At 38.3% G+C, this 25,460-nt stretch overlaps 1 protein-coding gene across 1 annotated transcript in view; it reads left to right on the forward strand.

Moving 5' to 3' along the window:
* Nucleotides 1–25,460, forward strand: part of LOC122480275 (protein argonaute-3) — a 128,759-nt gene that overhangs the window by 89,099 nt on the left and 14,200 nt on the right. Inside the window, exons 13-18 of the mRNA XM_043574476.1 lie at nt 5,293–5,452; nt 6,905–6,995; nt 11,860–12,054; nt 12,394–12,528; nt 17,069–17,170; nt 25,205–25,404. Coding sequence (XP_043430411.1) covers nt 5,293–5,452; nt 6,905–6,995; nt 11,860–12,054; nt 12,394–12,528; nt 17,069–17,170; nt 25,205–25,404 — 883 coding nt within the window. The remainder of the gene's footprint in view (nt 1–5,292; nt 5,453–6,904; nt 6,996–11,859; nt 12,055–12,393; nt 12,529–17,068; nt 17,171–25,204; nt 25,405–25,460) is intronic.

The following is a 25,460-nucleotide window of genomic DNA, read 5'->3' on the forward strand; positions in this document are numbered from 1 at the left end:
GTTTTTGGATAGACATAAATAAGTTTCCAACTGACTTGGGTAAATAGGAACACAATTGCTTTATCTTTTGGTGAGACTGCCAAAATGTCTATACTCGGGCACTGGCTGGCTCAGTCAGAAGAGCATGAGACTTTTGATCTTTGGGTCATGAGTTTGAGACCAATATTGACTGTAGAGACTGCTTAAACAAGTAAATGAATAAACTTTTTTTTTCTTTTTTTTTCTTTTTTTTTATTTTTTTTTAATGTTTATTTATTTTTGAGACAGAGAGAGACAGAGCATGAATGGGGGAGGGTCAGAGAGAGAGGGAGACACAGAATCGGAAGCAGGCTCTAGGCTCCGAGCTGTCAGCACAGAGCCCGACGCGGGGCTCGAACTCACTGACAGTGAGATCATGACCTGAGCTGAAGTCGGACGCTTAACCGACTGAGCCACCCAGGCACCCCTGAATAAACTTATTAAAAATGGCTGTACCATTTTGTATTCCCACAGCAACGAATAAAAGTTCCTATTGTGTACTACATCCTCTTCAGTATTTAGTATTGTCAATTTTTAAATATTTTAGCCATTCTAATAAATTTGTAGTGTATCTTACTGTTGTTTTAATTTTCAATTCCTTAGTGACACGTAATGTTGAGAATCTTTTCATGTGCTTACTTGCCATCTACATATCTTCTTCTTTTTTTTAATAGGAATTTATTGTCAAATTTGTTTCCATACAACACCCAGTGCTCATCCCAGCAGGTGCCCTCCTCAATGCCCATCACCCACTTCCCCCTCCCTCCCACCCCCCATCAACCCTCAGTTTATTCTCAGTTTTTAAGAGTCTCTTATGGTTTGGATCCCTCCCTCTTTAACTTTTTTTTTCCTTCCCCTCCCCCATGGTCTTCTATGTTAAGTTTCTCAGGATCCATGTAAGAGTGAAAACATATGGTATCTGTCTCTGTATGACTCATTTCACTTAGCATAACACTCTCCAGTTCCATCCACCTTCCTACAAAAAGCCATATTTCATTCTTTCACATTGCCACATAGTATTCCATTGTGTATATAAACCACAATTTCTTTATCCATTCATCAGTTGATGGACATTTAGGCTCTTTCCGTAATTTGGCTATTGTTGAAAGTGCTGCTATAAACATTGGGGTACAAGTGCCCCTATGCATCAGCACTCCTGTATCCCTTGGGTAAATTCCTAGCAGTGCTATTGCTGGATCATAGGGTAGATCTATTTTTAATTTTTTGAGGAACCTCCACACTGTTTTCCAAAGTGGCTGCATCAGTTTGTATTCCCACGAACAGTGCAAGAGGGTTCCCATTTCTCCACATCCTTGCCAGCATCTATAGTCTCCTGATTTGTTCATTTTAGCCACTCTGACTTGGCATGAGGTGGTATCTCAGTGTGGTTTTGATTTGTGGTTTTGATTTCCCTGATGAAGAGTGACGTTGAGCATCTGTATATCTTCTTTAGTGACATGTCTATTCCAGCCTTTCACCCACTTTTAAGTTGTTTTCTTATTTTTCAGTTCTAAGAGTTCTTGTATATTTTGGTTTCAAGTTCTTTATCATATATGTATTTTGCATTTATTTTCTTCCAGTCTGGCCTGTCTTTTCATCCTCTTAACAGTTTCTAGGGGTGCCTGGGTGGCTCTGTTGATTAAGGGTCTAACTTCGGCTCCAGTCATGATCTCACAGTTCATGAGTTCAAGCCCCACATCGGGCTGTCAACATGGAGCCCATTTCAGATCCTCTGTCTCCCCCTTTCTGCCCTTTCCCTGCTCGTGCTCACACTCACGCTCTCTCTGTCTCAAAAATAAACATTTAAAAAAAGAGTTTCTAATGTTAATAAAGACTAAAAGTCTCTAATGTTAATAAAGTCCAACTCATTAATTTTTCTTTCACAGATCATGTTTTCAGGGTTATAATTAGAGCTTGTTGCAAGGCCACCTGGGTGGCTCAGATGAGCGTCTGACTTCAGCTCAGCTTTGATCTCATAGCTCATGAATACAGGCTCCGTGTTGGGCTTTGTGCTGACAGCTCAGAGCCTGGAGCCTGCTTCAGATTCTGTGTGTGTGTGTCTCTCTCTCTGCCCCAACCCACTCGCATTCTGTCTCTGTCTCTCTCAAAAATAAATAAAAAGTAAAAAAAAAAAAAAAAAAAAAAAACTAGAACCTGTTACCAAGCCCAAGGTTACATGAGATTTCTTCTATGTTACTTTCTAGTAGCTTTATAGTTTTTTTATATATATATAGGTTTATAACTCATTTTGAGTTACTTCCCGTGAAAGATGTACTGTCTGTTACTAGATTCAGTTTTTTTGCATGTCACTATCCAGTTCTTCCAGTTCTATTTGTTGGAAGGACTATCTTTCTCCATTAAGTTGCCTTTGCTACTTTGTCAAAGATTGATTAACTATATTTGTGTGTCTATTTCTGGGCTTTTTATTTTGTTCCATTGGTCTATATGTCTATTTATTTGCTAACATCACAGTCTTGATACTAATTTAAGTCTTAATGTCAGGTAGTGTCAGTTCTCTGACTTTGTTCTTCTTCACTATTGTGTTAGCTATTCTAAATCTTTTGCCTCTCTGTATAACCTTTAGAATCTGTTTGCAATATCCACAAAATAATTTGCTGAGATTTTTATTAGGATTACATTGAGTCTATTAATCAGGCTGGAAAGAATCGACATTTTAAGAATGTTAAGTTTTCCCATCCTTGAAGACATACTGTCTCTGTTTAGAGCCTCTTTGACTTTTTATCAGAATTTTACAATTTTGTATAGATCCTGTACACATTTTGTTAGATTTATACCCAAGTGTATCTTTTTTTTTCTTTTGATACTAATGTGAATGGTAATTGTGTTTTTCATTTTCAATTTCAGTTGTTCATTTTTGGCATTTAGGAAAGCAGGTGACTTTTGTATATTTACTTTGTATCATGCAACCCTACTATAGTCACTTACTAGTTCCAGGAGGTGTTTCCTTCATTCTTTGGGATTTTCTACCAAGACAGTCATGTATCCTGTGAACAAACAGTTTTTTTTCTTCCTTCCTAGTCTGTATACTTTTAATGTAATATACACATATTTTGGGATTTCCCAGCTATCTTTCTGTTACTGATTTCTAGTTTAATTCCGCTGTGGTCTGAGACCATATTTAGTATGATTTCTGTTCTTTTAAATTTGCTAAGTTATGTTTTTGGACCAGAATGAGGTCTGTCTTACTGAATGTTGTGTAAGTTTGAGAAGAATGTATATTCTTGCTGTTATTAAGTGAAGTATTTTATAAATGTCTTTTAACTACAGTTATTTAATGATGCTATTCAAGTCTACTGTATTTGCTTCTTTTATAGCAGCTGCACCATTTTGCATTCCTACCAGTAGCGCACAAGGGTTCCAGTTTTTCCATATCCCAGCAATAGTTGTCATTTTCTTTTCTTTTTTTTTTTTTTTTTCCTTTTTGGTAATAACCTCCTAATGGGTATGAAGTGGTATCGTGTTGTGGTTTTGATTTGCATTTCCCTAATAATTAGTGATGTGGAGCATCTTTTAATGTGACTATTAGCCGTTTGTACATCTTCAAAGACATTGTGTATTTAGAGCCTCACACAGTACTAGCATGTATTAGGTGCACATTAAGTATTTGTTGAGTGAGTGAATAAACCTTTTTGGAGAGCAATTTATCAGTATCTACAAAAATGTTAAATATATATACCTCTGACCCCTCAATTCTATTTGTAGAAATGTATCCTGAAGCTGTAGTTACATAACCAAACAAAAATAAATGTACAGGGATATTATTTGTGTAGCTTTGTTTGAAATAATGAGAACCTGGAACAAGCTATAAACATATCTGTGTATGACTGATTAGATTCTTTATGACATTTAAAAACAGACTGTTATTATTACAAATAATAGCAATTTATATATTAAGATTCAGAATATACTACATTATTAAATGAAAATGCCAGTTTGCAAAGTAGAATGCAGGTTTGCTTTTAAAATTTATTTATTTATTTATTTATTTATTCATTCATTCATTCATTCATTCATTCATTCCATGTGTGGGGCACCTGAGTGGCTCAGTTGGTTAAGCATCTGGCCCTTGATTTCGGCTCTGGTCATGATCTCACGGTTGGTGATTTCAATCCTTGCATCGGGATCTGTGCTGACAGCTCAGGGCCCTCTTTGGATTCTGTCTCCTTCTCTGTCTCTGCCCTGCTCTCTTTCTCTCTCTCTCTCAAAATAAACATTGAAAAGAAACGTTTTCTATGTGTTTTATAAAAAAGAAGATATGTATACTGAACTCTTTATGGTTGTCATAATGGCAAAGAGAAGGAAAGTTACAGGGACCTTTTATTCTTTACATTGTAAAGACTTTTTATTTTATTTTTTAAATGTTTATTTATTTTGAGAGAAGGAGCATACATGGGAGAGTTGGCGGGGGGGGGCAGGTACAAAAAGAGAGACAGAGAGAATTCTAAGTGGGCTCTGGCAGCACAGAGCCTGACTCAAGGCTTGAACTCACGAACCGTGAGATCATAACCTGAGCCAAGACCAAGAGTCATACACTTAATTAACCAACTAAGCCACCAAGGTGCCCCATACACTGTAAAGACTAATTTTAAGGGGCACCTGGGTGGCGCAGTCGGTTAAGCGTCCGACTTCAGCCAGGTCACGATCTCGTGGTCCGTGAGTTCGAGCCCCGCGTCGGGCTCTGGGCTGATGGCTCGGAGCCTGGAGCCTGTTTCCGATTCTGTGTCTCCCTCTCTCTCTGACCCTCCCCCGTTCATGCTCTGTCTCTCTCTGTCCCCAAAATAAATAAACTTTGAAAAAAAATTAAAAAAAAAAAAATAAAAATAAAAAAGACTAATTTTAAGTTAAAAGTTGCAAAATAAGATTGAATGCTATAACTATATTATGAGTATAACTGCATTAAATAATATAAATGAGAAAATCACTGGAAGAAAGTACAATAAAATGCTAAGAAGGGATTATGTGTGATATTTTTCTTTCTGGATTTTCAGTTATTATGGTTATATTATTTTTATGATGACAAAAATATACTTTCTCTTACATAAAGAAGAAAACAAATGGGAAAATTATCACTAAATATTTAAGCTAATCTTCAAGGCAGTATACTTTAAATTATAACAGCATTGTTTTAGTATTGTTATAATTTTTAGAGTCCTGTAATCCAGTGATGTATTTCAAGGGGGGAAATATAGTAGCTTAGTTTTCAGTGAAGCTTGACCTTTTTTCTAACTGGAGGTATTTGTATTTGTTCCATAGCGGAAGTGAAACGTGTAGGAGATACACTTTTGGGTATGGCTACGCAGTGTGTCCAAGTCAAGAATGTAATAAAAACATCCCCTCAAACTCTCTCAAACTTGTGCCTAAAGATAAATGTTAAACTCGGAGGGATCAATAATATTCTTGTACCTCATCAAAGGTAAGATAAGCTAATCACTTAATTAAATGTTAATTACTTTTCATCTTAATTTTTCTATATATCACTATATCTAAAATCAGTGTAAGAGACATTTTTGATGATTCCTGCCATGGGAGATAAGTAGACATTTTAGCAAAAAAATTTAAGGCAAGATTAAGAGATTCCCTTGTGAAAAATCCCCTTTCAACTCCATTTTTATTTAGTATATACAAATAACCTCTTTCCCAGCTAGAAAGTATTTGAGAACTTTACGTATTTCTCACTGGAGAGCTCAACTTGAAGAATTTTCTCGTTACTTGATAGTCCTCTTTAATCTGGGAAGGGAAGAATGGAGGGTCTTGGGTGGGGCATGTCAGTTAAGTGAATCATTTAAGTGAGCCTTGTCAACCTCTGCTACCTTCAGTGGGACAACAGATGTTACTGTCAGATTGTTATCATGTCTAAGAGCTCTTAGGAAGAATGACATAATGACCTAGAAACAGGTGCTGGGCAAGAGACTGAGAATTGAACAACAGGTTTCCTTTTAATAGTTGAAGCAACTGAGGCTTTAAAAAAATATCTTGACTAGAATGCACCACAGATAAGCATTAGAATAAGGATAGACCCATGTGTGTTTGGCACAAAAGCCCTTTTTGTTTTCTGTTTTTCCATGCTGTCTGTTAAATAGATGAGAATCATAAATGAGATGGGTATAGAATTCTATCAAGTCCACCAACTAAGAGACAATCATTTGAATCTTAAAGGATATAATTGTTGGTTTTCTTTAATGTTTATCTTTTTTGAGAGAGAACACAAGCAGGAGAGAGGGAGAATTCCAAGCAGGCTCCGCACTGTCAGCACAGAGCGTTATGAGGGGCTCTGTCTCATGAACCATGAGATCATGACCTGAGCCGAGATAAGGAATTAGATGCTTAACTGACTGAGCCACCCAGGCACCCCATAAAGGATATCGTTTTTTAAATAAAATGACTGACCAACTACTTTATGACTGTTAAGTATTTATACTTTTGGCCACAGGAAGGGGAGTAGTAGATTCCTGTAATCCTTTTCAGTGAAAAGGTTAATGATTCTTTTTCTCCTTGAGAGATTACATAGTTTAAATGTAAATAGATTACAGAAAGATTGATACAAACTGGGATTAATATGAGGCAGTTTATCATTTTATGCCTCTTATGAAGAATGCCTGCCCTTTGCAACCACCAGCACCAATGCTTAAGGCAGAAAATTGCTCTGAATAGGACATTGGATAAACCTATTGTGATAGCTTCTACTTCATTGAGTTAGGGATTCATGAATGAAGAGAATAAAACAGTAATTCAGGCCTTTGAAGCTGTCTGTGTAAGACCTCCTCTGTGCTGTGTCAGCAACTTGTATTTGTGTGGCAGTAGTATGAACAGATAAATGCATTATGAAAAAATGAATTATCTAACTCTTTTAAAAAATGTGTTTAAGACCTTCTGTGTTCCAGCAACCCGTGATCTTTTTGGGAGCAGATGTCACTCATCCACCAGCTGGTGATGGGAAGAAGCCTTCTATTGCTGCTGTGAGTGTCATTAGGTTTATCTTGTCTAAAGTTTAGAGGATCAACATTTTGGTTTCAGCTTTTTGAATTTTAATGACATTTTTTCTTTGAAACCAATTTTTATAAATATATATATCTAGAACCAATTTTCAAATAGTCTTTGGATTTTTTTAAAAGGATGATCATTCCCTTGGGGCACCTGGGTAGCACAGTTAATCTTCCGACTTCGGCTCAGGTCATGATCTTGCAGTTTGTGAGTTTGAGCCTCACATTGGGCTCTGCCAACAGCTCAGAGCCTGGAGCGTGCTTCAAATTCTGTGTCTCCCTCTCTCTGCCCTTCCCCTGCTTACTCTCTGCCTCTCTCTCAAAAAATGAATAAACATTTTAAAATTTTAAAAAAAAAGGTTATTCTCTGGTTTGGGGGCTACAAGTTACATATATTTATTAAATCAAGCTTATTAGTTGTATTATTCAAGTCTTTTGTTTCCTACTTTAATTTACCTATTTGACCTCTCTATTGATTATATATTTTCAGTTAGTTTTTATTTAAAGAGTTTATGTATTTCAGTAGTGTCTTTGCATTTTTTCAATGTAAAATTCTTCTACCTTTGTCCAGTCTAATACTTTGCACCTGAATTCTTTGTTTTAATACTACTGTTCCTACTTTTAACATTTTCCTTTTTTTTTAATGTTTATTTATTTTTGAGAGCGCACCAGAAGGGGAGGGACATAAAGAGAGGGAGACACAGAATCTGAAGCAGGCTCCAGGGTCTGAGTGGTCAGCACAGAACCCAACATGGGGCTCGAACTCACGGACCGCAAGATCGTGACCTGAGCTGAAGTCGGTCGCTTAACTGACTGAGCCACCCAGACACCCAACATTTGCCTTTTATGTCTCTGCCCACCTCTATGTTTGTAAAGTTTCGTCAGTTCTTTTAAGTGTAGTTCTTATAAACTTCAGAAAGCCAGATAATATTTTACCCACCTTGAAATTCCTTGATTTTTAACAAATACCAACATTTTGAAAATGTCAACATATTTTATCCATACTTGATAAATTTCACAAATTAAACTGTAAAATGTTTTACATATGTTTTCTGTTACCTTTATAATAAACTTTACATAAATCTTAAGTTACAACAACCTGGTACATTTTATTTGTCCATGTAAATGATAGTAATGTTAAAATTCTTAAGATTCCAAAGCTATTTTTATTAGTGAAGGAAATTTGCTTTTATCTGTTAGTAAATTTTATTACTTTTTATTCTTATAGTTACGCATGAATTGTCATTTTACATGTCCTAGAGGTAGTATTGAGCCATTCCGACATTCATAAAAATGCTCTTATAGGGGCGACTGGGTGGCGCAGTCGGTTAAGCGTCCGACTTCAGCCAGGTCACGATCTCACGGTCCGTGAGTTCGAGCCCCGCGTCAGGCTCTGGGCTGATGGCTCAGAGCCTGGAGCCTGTTTCTGATTCTGTGTCTCCCTCTCTCTCTTCCTCTCCCCCGTTCATGCTCTGTCTCTCTCTGTCTCAAAAATAAATAAATGTTGAAAAAAAAATGTAAAAAAAAATGCTCTTATAGAAGATGAAATTATTTTTTCAAAAAAAATTCAAAAAACTTACTTTGAATTTGCTACCTTGGGGTCATTTTCCGAGAAAATTTAAGCCTAGCTTAAATTTTGGACTTCTGGGTAGTCATTGCTCTTTTCTACTAAATCCATTTCTGCCAAATATCCATTTTCTTTTATTATTATCAGAGGTCTTGTAAATAGAATTTATTAATTAATTCTTTTTGCTATATGGCTTCTATTCCCAAGAACTTAAAGACCAGTGTGAAAAACAAATGTAAGTAATAAATGCCACATAGTATAATAGATACTACTTTAATAGCAATATAAATTAAAATTTAGATCACAAAAACCTGGTGTGTTGAGAACGTTGAGCAATGTAGGAAATTGGAATGCAGTATAGCAGATGTGAGGCTAGTAAGCTTTTGTGTGGCTTTTTGTGCCATACACAAAGGGGTATAGATTTACTTGTTAGTAATGAGATACCATTAAGAGGAACGAAATGGGGGCGCCTGGGTGGCGCAGTCGGTTAAGTGTCCGACTTCAGCCAGGTCATGATCTCGCGGTCCGTGAGTTCGAGCCCCGCGTCGGGCTCTGGGCTGACAGCTCAGAGCCTGGAGCCTGTTTCCGATTCTGTGTCTCCCTCTCTCTCTGCCCCTCCCCCGTTCATGCTCTGTCTCTCTCTGTCCCAAAAATAAATAAACGTTGGAAAAAAAAAATTTTTTTTTAAAAAAAGAGGAATGAAATGGCTAGAGTTCTTTTTTTTTTTAACCTATAGATGATAAAGTAGATAAAATCCTGTGTACATAGTAGACAAGTTCTAGTTCATTTCTTTAAAAACTCTTGATTATTTTCTAGTCTGACCTAACACAGAAGAGAAACATAAGAATTTTCCATATTTTGGTTTCAAGTAATAAGGCATTAAATTACTGACAGGAAGTTAGGTGCTCTTTTGAAGTACTATTTTTTATTATTTTTAATTGAAGTATAATTGACCCATAATTGCAACGTAATGATTTGATATATGTATATATTGTAAAAAGATGTATACAGTAAGTCTAACATCTGTCACCATACATAGTTACAGAATTTTTTCTTGTAATGAGAACTTTTCAGATTTACTCTCAACAACTTTCAAATATTCAATACAGTGTTATTAATGATAGTCATCATCATACTGCATGCTATACAGTACCTCTCAATGACAGAATTTATTTTATAACTAGAAATTTGTATCTTTGAACCCCCTTCCCCATTTCATCCGTCACCCACCCCCTGCCTCCGGCAACTAACAATCCAGTCACTGCATCTATGAGCTTGGTTGCTTTTGTTTTATTTTGTTATGTTTTGCTTTACTCCACATAGAAGTGAGATCATGTGGTATTTGTCTTTCTCTCTCTGACTTTTTTGACTTGTATAATGCCTTCAAAGTCCACCCATATTTGCACAAATGGCAAGATTTCATCCTTATTTATTTATGGCTGAGTGATATAATATTCCATTGTTTATATATGCTACATTTTTTAATGCTTTCATCCATTGATGGACACTTACGTTGTTTCCACATCTTGACTACATGTACAGTGAACATGGGGTTACAGAGTTCCATTTTTGAAATAAGGCTTGATATAGATCCTACACTGGAATAAAGAGAAGCTGGAGGCAGAGTGACCAGCTGGTTCTCAGACTCAGCTCTGATTAGAATGATGTGTAGACATTTAAAAAATATTTGGGTTCCAGGGCACCTGGGTGGCTCAGTCATTTAAGCGTCTGACTCTTGATTTTGGCTTAGGTCATGATCTCATGATTCACGGGTTTGAGCCCTGCGCTAACAGCACGGAGCCTGCTTATAATTCTCTCTCTTTCTTTCTCTCTCTCTCTCTCTCTCTCTCCCTCTTCCCCCCCCTCCCCCGCTCATGCATGCTTTCTCTCAAAATAAACATTTTTTTTTAAATATTTGAGTTCCAGAGATTATGCTTCAGTAGGTCTGTGAGTAAAAGATATAAAGAAAAATGAAGCATTTGAATGGGTCTTCTTTATTACTTACCTCCTTTCTCTTCTTCTCTTTAAGAATGTCTTTTTGTCTCTCTTTCCTTACTAATCTTTATATATACCAACAACATCTATAAATTAGAATCTTGTTAAATGTAAAGTGCAGGGGTGCATGGTTGGCTCAGTCAGTAGAGCATGTGCCTCTTTTTTTCTTTTTAAAATGTATTTATTTATTTTGAGGGAGAGAGTGCATGTGCATGGGCAAATGGGGGAGTGAAAGGGAGGAGGGTAGAGGGAGAGAATCCCAAGCAGGCTCCACACTGTCAGTGAGGAGCCGGATATGGGGCTCAAACTCATGAACTGCAAGATCATGACCTGAGCCAAAGTTGTCCACTTAACTGACTGAGCCACCCAGGGCCCCTGAGCATGCTAATCTTGATCTCAGTGTCGTGAGTTTGAGCCCCGCTTTGGGTGTAGAGTTTAAAACTAAAAACAGGGGCGCCTGGGTGGCTCAGTCAGTTGAGCGACCGACTTCAGCTCGGGTCATGATCTCATGGTTTGTGAGTTCGAGCCCCGCATCGGGCTCTGTGCTGACAGCTCAGAGTCTGGAGCCTGCTTCGGATTCTGTGTCTCCCTCCCTTCTGCCCCACCCCCACCCCCGACACTCTGTCTCTCTCTCCTTCAAAAATAAACAAACATTAAAATAAAACTAAAAACATATTTTTTTAATTTTTTTAATATTTTATTTATTTTTCAGAGAGAGACAGAGACAGAGCATGAGTGAGGGAGGGGCAGAACAAGAGAGGGACACAGAATCTGAAACAGACTCCAGTTTCTGAGCTGTCAGCACACAGCGTGATGTGGAGCTCAAACTCATGAATCTTGAGATCATGACCCTAGCCGAAGTTGGATGCTCAACCAATTGAGCGCCCTGATTTTTTTTTTTTAATGTAAAGTTCAACCTACTCATAGGAAGATAGTTTTGTTTTTGAAGATTTTATTTTTAAGTAATCTCTGTACCCAATGTGGGGTTCAAACTCACAACCTTGAGATCAAGAGTCATATACATTCTACTAACTGAGCCAGCCAAGTACCCCAGAAAATAGTTTTTGACCCTATACTGGATCTTTTATTCTCTTCTTCACTGGGAATTATCAATTTTTTATTACTTTGAAAATGAACAGTAATAATGTTATATATATAGTAAACTACAAATTTAAATGAAATCCATGTGCTTATTTTCAGTTTTTTTTATTGTAAAACTCATAATCATGGAGCTTTGATTGTCTTAATTTCTATTTTTCTTTCCTTTTTCCAACCTAGGTTGTAGGTAGTATGGATGCCCACCCAAGCAGATACTGTGCCACAGTAAGAGTTCAGAGACCCCGACAGGAGATCATCCAGGACTTGGCTTCCATGGTTCGAGAACTTCTCATTCAATTTTATAAGTCAACTCGGTTCAAACCTACTCGTATCATCTTTTATCGGGATGGTGTTTCAGAGGGACAGTTTAGGCAGGTTGGTTGCCTGGGATCTCATCATTCTGTGGTTAAATCAGATACTGGGTTTATAATATGGTATCTAGTTCTAAAGTTAGAAGCCTTAATTAGGTTGAAAATTCTCAAAAGTCAAAATTTGATGGTTCCTTAGATTTTCCCTTCTAAAAAGCTTACTATGGATGTGTAAGCCTTGATTGCTAACATCATCCTCTGATAATAGTTTAAATGGAATAAAGAAGTGTATTTAACTGTAAGGTGATAAGATTAAGAAGTCCTGAAACTAAATTATGATCTTAGTTTGAAGCATATATAAGAGAACAACTGACTATATCAAATGTTTCCATTTCATCTCCTCTAGGTATTATATTATGAACTACTAGCAATTCGAGAAGCCTGCATCAGTTTGGAAAAAGACTATCAACCTGGAATAACCTACATTGTAGTTCAGAAGAGACATCACACTCGATTGTTTTGTGCTGATAGGACAGAAAGGGTAATTTTACATCTGTTGTAATGCTATAATAAGACAAACTTACCTCAGATAGCTCTTAACAGAGCTCATAGAACACTTAACAGAGGCTCTCTGCCAAGTAGAGGTCCCAATATATACTAGCAGATTTCAATTTAGCAGATTATGAGTATAAAAGCATCCAAATAGGTTGTTGCTTTTAATTTTCTAGAATTTCTGTTAACCAAGTTCTATTCTCCAAGTATTCAAAATCCTGTTAATGCTTTTTGTTATTGTGAAGAAATTCTTTGTTGTTTTTTTTTTTTAAGGATGGGAGAATCTTTTTTTTTTTTTTAATGTTTATTTTATTTATTTATTTATTTGAGAGAGAGACCAAGAGACAGCATGAGCTAGGGAGGGGCAGAGAGAGGGGAGACACAGAATCTGAAGCAGACTCCAGGCTCTGAGCTGTTAGCACAGAGCCTGACACAGGGCTTGAACTCATGGGCCATGAGATCATGACCTGAGCCAAAATCGGATGCTTAATCAACTGAGCCACCCAGGCGCCCCTGGGAGAAGCATTTTTTAAATTTTATTTATTATTACTTTTTTTTGAGAGAGAGAGAGCAGGGGAGGGGCAGAAAAAGAGGGAGAGAGAGAATCTTAAGCAGGGCTGAATCTCAGTGACCAGAGGTCATGACTTGAGCCAAAATCAAGAGTCAGACTCTTAACTGACTGAGCCACCCAAGTGTCCTGAAGCTCATAGTTTTAAACTTGTTCTTTCTATTCCTATGTGTCCTATGTGTCTTAAATGTTCAGAGGGAATTAAGGTACATTCATTTTTTAAAATAATCTTGTAAGAATTAGTTTTTTTAAAAGCTAGGGACTTGGGGCACCTGGGTGGCTCAGTTGGTTAAGCATCAACTTCGGCTCAGGTCGTGATCTCACAGTTCGTGGATTTGAGCCCCACATCAGGATGGGGCTCTGTGCTGACAGCTCGGAGCCTGGAGCCTGCTTTGAATTCTGTCTCTCCCTCTCTGCCCCTCCCCTGCTTGTGCGTGCTCTAACTAGATAGGTAGGTAGGTAGGTAGGTAGGTAGATAGATAGATAGATAGATAGATAGATAGATAGATAGATAGATATTTTTTAAAAAACACCTAGGGACTTTCTAGAGTAATTAGTGGAAATTCATGTAAACCAACTTTTAAATAATGCTTCCTTTAAAATTCACAGAATTTTTTTTGAGATTTTGTTTTTTTAATGTCTATTTTTTTTTTAATGTTTATTTATTTTGAGAGAGAGAGAGAGAGCGTGCACTACTGGAGAGGAGCAGAGACAGAGAGAGAGAGAGAGAGAGAGAGAGAGAGAGAGAGAGAGAATCCCAAGCAGGCTCTGCACTGTCAGCATGGAGCTAGACAGGGGCTTAGTCTCACAAACCGGGAGATCGTGACTTGAGCCGAAACCAGGAGTCAGACACTTAACCGACTGAGCTTCCCAGGCACCCCAGAATGTCTCTCTCTCTCTTTTTTTTTTTTTTTTTTGTTCTTTTGATGTTTATTATTTTTGAGAGAAAGAGACAGCAAGCAGGGAAGGGGCAGAGAGAGAGGGAGACACAGAATCAGAAGCAGGCTCCAGGCTCTGAGCTGTCAGCAAAGAGCCCGATGCGGAGCTGGAACTCAAAGACCGTGGGATCATGACCTGAGCTGTAGTTGGCCGCCCAACTGACTGAGCCACCCAGGCGCCCCTCTTTTTTTTTTTTTTTTTTAATGTTTATTTATATATTTAGAGAGAGAACACACACATGTGCAAGCAGTGAAGGAGCGGGGAGAGAGGGAGAGAGAGAATCCCAAGCAGGCTCTGCAGAGCTTAATGCAGGGCTCGATTTCAAGAAGCACAAGATCATGACCTGAGCTGAAATCAAGAATAGAACACTTAATGACTGAACCACTGAGGCACCGCAAGATTTTATTTTTAAGTAATTTCTATACCCAATGTAGGTCTTGAACTCACTACCCCTAGATGAAGAATTTCATGCTCTACCAACTAAGCCAGCCAGGCACCCCCTCACAGAATTCATTTTTATGTTTTGTAGTATGACTATGTATTTTTATAATTAGAAAGAGGAGGAGGTGTAAATACCTAGGGAAATCTGTATTCTTGTCTGCATGAAGCATAGGCAAGTAACAGTCTTGCTGTCATTTCCATTGCTCCATTCCCATCCTTCAAACTGTGGAGCAGAGAAATTTGAGAATTGCAAGTGTTAGTGTCTCCTTGGGGAAAGGGTTCAACAGAAAAGACTGAGAAGTGTATGCTGGGTTTGGTATATATTTTGTCTTTGGTTACACTCTCCATGTAACTTGGGGCAAGTAACTTAACGTCTCTGTGCCTGTTTCCATCCCAGCAAGGTTTGGGTGATATTAATTTCCTCCTTATTTGGGTTGTTAAAAGGATGAAATAAATAAAAATATGTAATATACCTAAAACAGTGCTTCGCACATACATGCTAAGCACACAATAAAGGTTGGCTAGTTGTAGAGTGTGGTGGTGTTTGTGGTAATAATAAAGGAAAAGAAAAAAAAAATAGAGAAAAAGAAGTAATCATAGCAGACTAGGTATTTGTTACAGGTATTTGTTATAAATTTAACTCATTTAATCATCACAACACTATGAGGTATTTATTATTATTATCATTTTCCACAGAAGGAAACTGGGGCATATGAGGTTAAAGAACAAGGTTTACAAGCCTAGTTGTTGGTAGAGCTAGGACTCAAATCAGGCACTCTGGCTCCAGAATGCTTGTAATCACTGTTAACCTCTCTGATGGCAGTAGTGTTAGTTTTTTATTGTGGCCTCCAGTTGTTAAAGGCCTTTGACCCCAAATTTCTATGTAAATTTTTTTTGTGCCTGAAAAACCAAATGTTTCTTCAGAAGCAAGATTAGGAAAACCTAAGTTAGATTTAATGATTACTATCATCTGATGTTTAGTCATGTTAGTCCTTCATTTGTCAGCTTCTCTTTCACCTTTGTTCTAAATACTATTACTAATAATAGATGAGAGGTAGTTAAAATACCATGCCCTAGATAGAACAACTAGAAACCGGTGAAGCTGTGATATGAACCCATTCTGCTGTCTCTGTAAGTAAAGTAAACCTTTTTATACGTGTTAATTTGATTTGTGTGTTAAGAATAGGCATAATTTAGTTGATTATGAACTGTTTTCTTTGTTTTGTGCTTAGTATGAACTGTTTTCTTTGTTTTGTGCTTAGTGAAGGCTAAGCTACATAGCTATATAGCTACATAGCTATATATAACTCATGCCACTACCTGATAGTGGTCCCTCGCATGCAGAAAGAATGTCTGAGTCAGTAAAATAGTTTCTAATTTGCTAACCTTATAAACCTAGACTTAGAATTACTGATTTTAAATGTGTTAGAGATACAGAGGTAGAGGTGAGTATACATATGCATTTTGAAGTGTTTTATTAGGAACCTTTTGGGGCGCCTGGGTAGCTCAGTTGGCTGAACGTCCATCTTCAGCTCAGGTCATGATCTTATAGTTTATGGGTTCAAGCCCCATGTCAGGCTCTGTGCTGACAGCTCAGAGTCCGGAACCTGCATCAGAATCTGTCTCTCTCGGCTCCTTGCAAAAATAAACAAATAAACTTTAAAAAATAAGCCTTTCCTTATCAGAAATTTTGAACCATTTCAGTCACATTCACACCATCGCCATCATGGTGTTGGCTTCCTTACAAGATGTTAAAACTGCTAGTATGAAATAAAAGGAATAGGACCTTTGCAATCAGTTCCATATTTCACTACCAGTTCAGCCCTTTATTGTGTGCTGTACAGTAAATTATTTCATATTCCTGAGCCTAGGTTTCCCAAACAGGAGGGAATAACACCTGACTTGCAGGATTATTAGGATTAGAAATAATATACGTTAAGTGCCTGGCACATAGTTAACAAATAGTTACTACTGTTGTATGTTGTCAGCATTCTTGCTCTCTAAAAATACAGTGTTTCCAAGGAAAATGCTAGTTTTCATAAATTACACATTCAAGAGTACCTATTGTTCACAGGTACCATAAATTGGAACATGTATAGCAGATTTGTTTTTATTTTTATTTTTATTTCTTTTGGGGGAGGGGGAAAAAAGGGAGAGAATCCCAAGCAGTGTCCACAAGGTCAGTATAGAGCTTGATGGGGCTCGAACTCCCAAACCATGAGATCATGACCAGAGCTGAAACCAAGACTTGGAGATTTACCTGACTGAGCCACCCAGACACCCCTAAAGTAATTTTAAGAAAAATTTTGCGTGTTCCACCCATATTGGGATCACCTGCTAGTTAAGCACCAATAGACACTAGTAACTCTTTGTTGTTTATCAGCTCTCACTTTCAGCACTATGTAAGAATAGGAACCAGAACTAGAATAAGGTTTCCGGTTAATGCCTGCTCAAGTAGTATTTCAAGTTAAAGGTAGTGAAACACAGGATCAGCTGATATATTTATACATTTTTAAAAGTGCTTTTAGATACATTCTTTACCTTTGTCTCGTTTGTTTAAACTTTGGCCGAACAAATCTAGGTTGGAAGAAGTGGCAATATCCCAGCTGGAACAACAGTTGATACAGACATTACACACCCATATGAGTTTGATTTTTACCTCTGTAGCCATGCTGGAATACAGGTAAGCCTACACTTTCAGCAAAATGTTCTAATTCAGGAACTTCCATTCTTATGTGTTTTGTTTTGTTTTGTTTTTAATCTTTTTTAACGTTTATTTATTATTGAGAGAGAGAGACAGAGCACGAGCATGGGAAGGGCAGAGAGAGGAGGAGACATAGAATCTGAAGGAGGCTCCAGGCTCTGAGCTGTCGGCACAGAGCCCGACATGGGGCCCGAACTCAGAAACCCAGCGAGATCATGACCTGAGCCGAAGTCAGACACTCAACCGACTGACCCACCCAGGCGCCCTGTTATGTGTATTTTTTTAATTGAAAGAAACACTGTTTTCTACACTCTAAATTGTTTCCACATGAAATTAGATGAAACTTTCAGTAAATAAATTTCTTTCCCTTTCTTACCTTGGGGAGAGGGGCTTATTTCTATTAAAATACCAGAATGTAAGTAGTTTAACAGAATAAATCTCCCAAACTAGGTCCTCAATTTAACCTAAAACTTCAAAAATTTTAAAATACTTGATTCTTCCTTTGACATTTGCTTCTTTTTGATAATAATACTTCATAGAGAACTCTGGCATTTACTGGAAGATATTGAGTATGTGAAAGAGTTTATCAATTTGTAGCTTTAAGTTTCAGTGAAATAATTTTAGAGTGTTACTCTTTCCGGGGCACCTCGGTGGCTCAGTCGTTTAAGTGCCTGACTTCACTCAGGTCATGATCTCACAGTTCATGGGTTCGAGCCCCTTGTCAAACTCTGTGCTGACAGCTTGGAACCTGGAGCCTGCTTTGGATTCTGTGTCTCCCTCTCTCTCTGCCCCTCACCCACTCACTCTCTGTCTCCCTCTCCCTCTCTCTCTTTCTCTCTCTCTCTCTCTCAAAAATAAATAAACATTAAAAAAAAAATTAAAAGAGTCTTACTTTTTTCATAAGATCACATTATTTGTTCGCTTTATTACTTAGTAGAACATAAGCTTTATTTATTTTAAATGAATCCTCTTATTTATTTAGTTAGGTATGTTGAGAGAGAGAGAGAGAGAGTACAAGCTTGAGTAGGAGAAGGGTAGAGAGTGGGGGAGAGGAAGAGTCCCAAGCTGGCTCCAAGTTGTAAGCATGGAGCCTGATGTGGGGCTTGAACTCACAAACTGTGAGTTCATGACCTGAGCCAAAGTCTGACCCTTAACCAACTAAGCTACCCAGGTGCCCTGAACATAAGCTTAATTCAGTGTTTCTCGAACTTTTCAATGACAGAGTGAACCTCTGTTCCTAGGATGTCTGACAGAATGTAGCACCAAACTATTTTAGGTTACTTGCCATTGATTAAAACAAATTTCAGGAAGATGTTCTATGCTGAACAGCTGTATCTCAAAGTCTTGTATGTCCCACATACACTAACCCCTTGTTCCACTCTTACAGCTTTAAAATTATTATCCCACTCATTTATCTGTGTTCTTATATCTGTTCCATTTCACAGTCAGTGAATCAATGTCAAACATTTCCACTGTGGGTGGTAACAGTCATTTAGCAAAACAAAGTTAAAAGTACCTTCCAGAGATAAAATCTGTAAAATTGGAGCACATATTTTTTAAACGAGTGTTTCTGTCCATGTATCCCATGGAACACTACTGCTGTGACTTTTCAATAAATATTATAGAAAATAAAAAAAGATTCTTCGTTCAGATGAATTCTGGAAATGCTGGTTAAACAGAATTTTTTACTCTAGATTTTTTGTATGCTACTGATAGGCAAATGGTCATTATGAATCTTAAAGGCAAAGGTACTTCCATACTGTGTTTAACCAGCAATTTTAGGGACCAGTTTTCCTTTTGAACACTAAATTGAAACTTTAGTCAGTAAATAACCAGGAACATTTCACAAGGACTGAGGATGGTTTTTTACACATCTTCTCAGCTTTATTAGAATTTTCAAACTTCTCAGAGATAAAAACAGGAGTCTTGGGTTTGGTTTTGTTGTTGTTGTTGGAGTCTTGTTTTTTTACCAGCTAAAATTAAAAACCCAATCATTTCTAACCAGTATAAGAGATTATTTTTTTGTGTCATTGTTTTTAACTTTATCAGTGATTAACAGACCCTTCAACATTTTGGCCAAATTCCATAACATTTAATACTTTTTATTGGTCTTGTTGGTATTATTTTCTCCCTTCTGCATTTTATTTTAAGGTAAAATTCACACTCATCTTTAAAACTTAAATTTACAAATCACGTCAAAGCTTGCTACTACTCTGTTCCGCCCTTTACCTGCCCAGATCAGGCTAGAGCTTTGGTCCTGGTAACTTTGAATAGAGAAGGGGACCATGGCCTGATTCTGAGATACCTCTTTCTCCTCCTCCTTCAGGTACTCTAACTCATCTCGTATTGCTGCCAGTCTGCTAGTATTTAGGAGCTCCTTAACTTATGCTCACTTTCAGTCCTTTAGGCTCCTAAAACTGTTTATAGTAATTCTTACCATTCCAGCCCTGTGGAGATGGCAGAGTGGGCCTGTGGGCTCTGAGCTCGGGAAGTGTCCAGCTGGGGCATGAGATAAAAGTCTCCCTTTCCAACAGGTTCTTATCTTTATAATGGATTCTCCTGGAGTCCCTCTTATTATATTTTCATGAGAGAGAGTGTACCTTTCCTCACAACTGCAATTCCATGTTTTCACAAAACCCATAATCATTCTTTTCCTCTACTGGGAGGATGGGGATTAGGTGAGAAGAGGCCAGCACCAGGGAATTGATGGTAAGACCTATCCTAACCTGGCTTCTCTCAGTGAGCCCTTGAGGAGAGGTGGCTGGCTCCAAAGATTGGTAATTCTTTAGACTGTGGGGTGCCTAACACCTTTAGTCCTCTCCTTCAGACCCTAGTTGCAATTCCAGGACAGCAGGGGGGGAAAAAAACCCACCTGACATACTATTAGAAATGTGTTGGGGCGCCTGGGTGGCGCAGTCGGTTGAGCGTCCGACTTCAGCCAGGTCACGATCTCGCGGTCCGTGAGTTCGAGCCCCGCATCGGGCTCTGGGCTGATGGCTCAGAGCCTGGAGCCTGTTTCCGATTCTGTGTCTCCCTCTCTCTCTGCCCCTCCCCCGTTCATGCTCTGTCTCTCTCTGTCCCAAAAATAAATAAACGTTGAAAAAAAAAATTAAAAAAAAAAAAACAATCCTCGAACTCCTCTTTTGTTAGCTCTTAATACCATTTTCCAAGGGGCCCTAACCTTGGTCTCTTGCCCTGACACTCAGAACATGACCCCTTCCTTTTACCTCAGTAAGAAACTATACTGTCAGTCACGCCTGCTTTCTTCTCCCCTTTCTCACAGGAGGAAAGGTTCAGTGTGTAGTGTTGTTCGAATTTGCTCTCGCCTGACTCGAGTTGGTCTCAGTTCACCAGTTATCCTTCTTTTTGTACCTTCAGTCATTTCCAAGCTTCTGACCTCATCCCCTTAGCTGACACTTCCCCATCCTAAACTACAGTTCCTTGATCCTGTATTTCCCTTCAAGTTATTCTCTTGTATATTTCTTCCATTTGTAACTAAACTATTCTTAAAACAATAGCCTAAAGACACTCACCTGAAATTTAAAGAGACAAATGATACTAAGGATATAGAACAACTGAAACTTTACATTTTGCCAGTGTGAGTATAAATTAACATGAACATTTTTCTTTTTTTTTTTTTTTTAATTTTTTTTTTCAACGTTTTTTATTTATTTTTGGGACAGAGAGAGACAGAGCATGAACGGGGGAGGGGCAGAGAGAGAGGGAGACACAGAATCGGAAACAGGCTCCAGGCTCTGAGCCATCAGCCCAGAGCCTGACGCGGGGCTCGAACTCACGGACCGTGAGATCGTGACCTGGCTGAAGTCGGATGCTTAACCGACTGCGCCACCCAGGCGCCCCAACATGAACATTTTTCAAAACTGTCTTGTCGTTATCTACTAAAGTTAAATATATGCATACTCTATGACCCAGGATCTCCAAGATATCCAACAGAAAATGCATATCTATGTTCACCAAAAGATAGTACGTTAATGCTTAGAGTAGCACTGGTCATAGTCAAAAACTACAAACAATTCAAATGCCCACAATCAGTAGATTGGAGAAATAAATAATGTATATTTATACAACAGAATATTCTACAACAAAGAGAATGCTGCAACAATATGGATGGATTTCACAAACACAGTGTCAAGCCAAGGAAGTCATACCCGAAGGGCACATGACTGTGATCCAGTGATGTGATTTATTATAAAGTTCAAAAGCAGATACAATCTTTAATGTCACCTATAATGTTAAAAGTCCAGTTACTGAAGGCAGAGTAGATAGGATGGTGACCACAAAAGGACACAAAGGGACTTCTTGGTTGCAGTTAATGTTCAACTTCTTGATTTGGGTACTGGTTTCATGGGTATTTGTGAACATTCCTCATCCTATACACTTATGGTCCATGTGCTTTCCTCTGTGTATTTATATTTCTGTAAAATGTTTATATTAACAGAAGAGACTATAATTGGCTGTATCCTCTTCAATTTATAGCAGCCTTCCACTGCTGCTTCTTGAACTCTGCAACATTCAATAATGTTGTCACTCACTCGTTGAAACCATCCACCATTTGATTTCCATACACATTTTTCTCTTTTCATCTTGCCTTTCCATTTGTTCTTCATTTAGTTTAAATTTTTAAGTTTAAATATTTATGACTTTGAAATCTCTTTACAGAGAGAACTTTTTCCAGACCTTGAGGTTGTTTTTGACTACACCCTCTCACCTGCCACCCTTCTCGAATCCACCCCTCAACCCTGTAGAATTTACCATCTCACTCTCAGACCCTTCTCATCCTCACTCCCCTGCTTGATTCAGCTCTCATTATTACTTTTCCTGTACAATTGCAAAATGATCCTAAGTGCCCCCATTTAATCTGTTATCCCTCATTAATTGAAACATAAGACCCTATCATTTATCTATTTCGTGCTAACATATCCATTGAAGGTAAAGTCTCATTTTCTTAGGACAGCATACATACTCAATTCCTGATGTCTGCATCCTGCTCCCTTCACTTCTGCTACATCTCAGTCTGTTTTGCTTTTTTTCTCCTACTCTTCCTTCCTCCTTTACTTTCTTTTTCTCCTCCTCTCTATATCTCCTCCCTTTCACATACACAAACACACAGAAACACAACAGGACTACAGCCATTCTAAACAGAGTTCTCATAACTCTCCTGACCATGTCTCTCCCTTACCTTAATTACTCCTTCCCTAATTTAGTCCTGTTCATCCCTTAAGATTCATCTTGAGGATCAGCTCCTCCCAGAGCCTTTCTTATATCCTTCCCCAAGACAAATGCCCCTCCTCTGCACTGCCTGAGCACCCTATGCACACCTCTTTATTGCATTCATTAGACAGCATTGTAACCATGCTTCTGTTTCTCTCCCCCTTACACTAGTCTGTGAAGTCCCAAAAGGCAGAGACTACTCATTCATTCAGTCAACAGATATTTATTGTGTCTGCCTCCTAGAAGATAGGTGTTGATGCTAGGTATACAGAGAGAACAAATAAATACAGTCCCTTACTTTTATAGGTTGTTGGGGGGGGGGGGAGACCTACTAAGTAAGTAATCTCACAAATACATATTTATAAATTGGGATAAGCATAATAAAAGAAAAGTAAAGCTAGGAAGAGAGATTTTAGTGGGGAACTGATTTAGGTTGGGAGATCACATTTGAGAAATGACATTGAAGGTAAAATCAGGAGGAATAAGTGGGAGTTAAGCCAAGAAGGGGGAAGAAAATTCCTGCCAGAGGCACATACAGGCTCTTTGGTAGAAAAACGTTATTCATTGAAGAAATCAAATGGAACCTGTGACCGCAACATGGGGGTAGGTTAGAGAGACAAGCCGGGGCTGAATTATACAGGCCTTGTGAGGCAGGGATGAGCACCTGGATTTTAGTCAAAGTGCATTGGAAAGCCATTAAGAGGCTTTAAGCTGGACATGAACATCATTAGGTATATGGTGTGTGTATGTGTGTGTTTTAATTCACTCTTACTGAAAACAGATTCTCCTGGGGAATAAGAGTTGTGTAGGGGACATCAACTAGGAGTCTTAACATAATCCAGGCAAAAGATGATGGTGATGGAGACAAGAACAGTGATAGAACTGAATGAATCACATGTATTTAGGGTTTTTACTCTGTCTCTTCCCTGTGCCTGAGATGCTCTTCCCCCCAATCTCACAAGCCCTCTGTTGTCATTCAGAGCTCACATCCATGTCTCCTCTTCATGCATTACTATGCACCTGGCATTCAATACAGGACATGGCATATAGTGAGTGTTCAGTAAATACTGAGTGTGTGAATGTACAATATAAATGCATTATAAGCCTATAATTTGGAGGAGCTAAGATTTGGTAATTTGAATTTTATCCCCAGAATCTTACACAGTATCTAACAAATGATGCTCAAATTACTTGTTAAAGTATTAACTCATCTTTCTCCTTTTCTCTCTTGCTATTGCCATTTCCTTAGTTCAGATCTTCATCATCATGTGCTCTAACTAATGCAGCAGCCTCCTGGATGTTCCCCTTGCTTTCAGTCTCTTCCTGTTTCTTTTTTTTTTTTTTTTTTTTTAATGTTTATTTATTTTTGAGGAGGAGAGAGCGTGAACAGGGGAGGAGCAGAGAAAGAGGGAGTCATAGAATCCAAGGCAGGTTCCAGGCTCTGAGCAGTCAGAACAGAGCCCAACGCAGGGCTAAAATTCACGAACCATGAGATCATGACCTGATCTAGAGTCGGATGCTTAACCGACTGAGCCACCCAGGTGCTCCAGTCTTCCTATTCCTAATCCAGGCTCCATGTTATTGCTATTACTTTAATAAAACCCCAGTCTCATCCCAACTAAAGTCTCTCTTGTTTAAAAAACAACCAAAAAACCCAACATGCAGTACTTTCCCTGCTGCCTACAGGTAGAAGTCCAAATTCTGAGGCATGTCATTGAATCTGATTCCAAACTTTATTTTCAGACTTCATCTTTTTTCCCTTGTGCACCATACTCTGCTCACACAGGTCTATTAGCCATTCCCCCTGTGCTTTTGGTAAGGCTGTTGACTCTTTCTGGCGTCTTCTCACACTGGCTGCCCAAAAATGACAAAATCTCCCTCTCTCCCCTTCCCCTTGGTGAAGAACCATGGCTTAGCCCTATAATTACTTCCTTTGGTATTCTCATACAGGACTAAGTGCCAATAGTACTATAGCTTTTGTTAGTTTTTTTAAAATTATAGATGCCATTAACTCCTCTACTAAATTATGTTTTCCAAAAGAAAGGAAACCTTTGACTTTGTTTTTCTTTGAATCTGCAGTATCTAACATAGTAACTATTACAGAGGAACTCAACTAAATGTTCTGGGTTTTTTATTATAGTAAAATTATACAACATACAACTTACCATTTTAACTACTTCTAAGTGTACAGTCTGTCACATTAAGCACGTTCACATTGTGTGCAGCCATAAGACCGTCTATCTCCAGAACTTTTTCATCTTCCTTGACACTCTATACCCATCAAACACTTAACTCCCCATTCCCCTTCCCCACCACACCCCTGGCCACTGGCAGCCACCACTGTACTTTCTGTCTCTCTGAATTTGACTTCTCCAGTTACCTCATATGAATGGATCATACAGTATTTGTCCTTTTGTGACTGGTTTATTTCATTTAGCATATGTCATCAAGGTTCATCCATGTGTTAGACTTTTCTTTATAAGCCTGAATAATAGTCCATTGTATATATATACCACCTTCTATCCATTCTCCCATCATTGGATACTTGAGTTGCTTCTGCCTGTAGGCTATTGTGGATACTACTACTTTGAACAAGGGTGTGCAGATATCTGTTTGAGTCTCTGCTTTCATTTCGTTTGGCTATGTACCCAGAATCAATTAAGTAAAGTATGTTTTATTTTACTAATGTGCAAAGCTGGTTTTTTAATATAACTTGGTCTGTGATGAGCATTTATTTAAATGTTTAAAAACCAACAGAACATGCCACTGCCTTCTCTACAGGGTACCAGCCGTCCCTCACACTATCATGTTTTATGGGACGATAACTGCTTTACTGCAGATGAACTTCAGCTGCTGACTTACCAGCTCTGCCACACTTACGTGCGCTGTACAAGATCTGTTTCTATACCTGCACCAGCGTATTATGCTCACCTGGTAGCGTTCAGAGCCAGATACCATCTCGTGGACAAAGAACATGACAGGTAGTATAAAAGCACAACAAATACAGATTCTCACCCAAAACCAAGTATGGGTCAGC

Source organism: Prionailurus bengalensis, chromosome C1 (genome assembly GCF_016509475.1).
Source record: "Prionailurus bengalensis isolate Pbe53 chromosome C1, Fcat_Pben_1.1_paternal_pri, whole genome shotgun sequence".
NCBI lineage: Eukaryota > Metazoa > Chordata > Mammalia > Carnivora > Felidae > Prionailurus > Prionailurus bengalensis.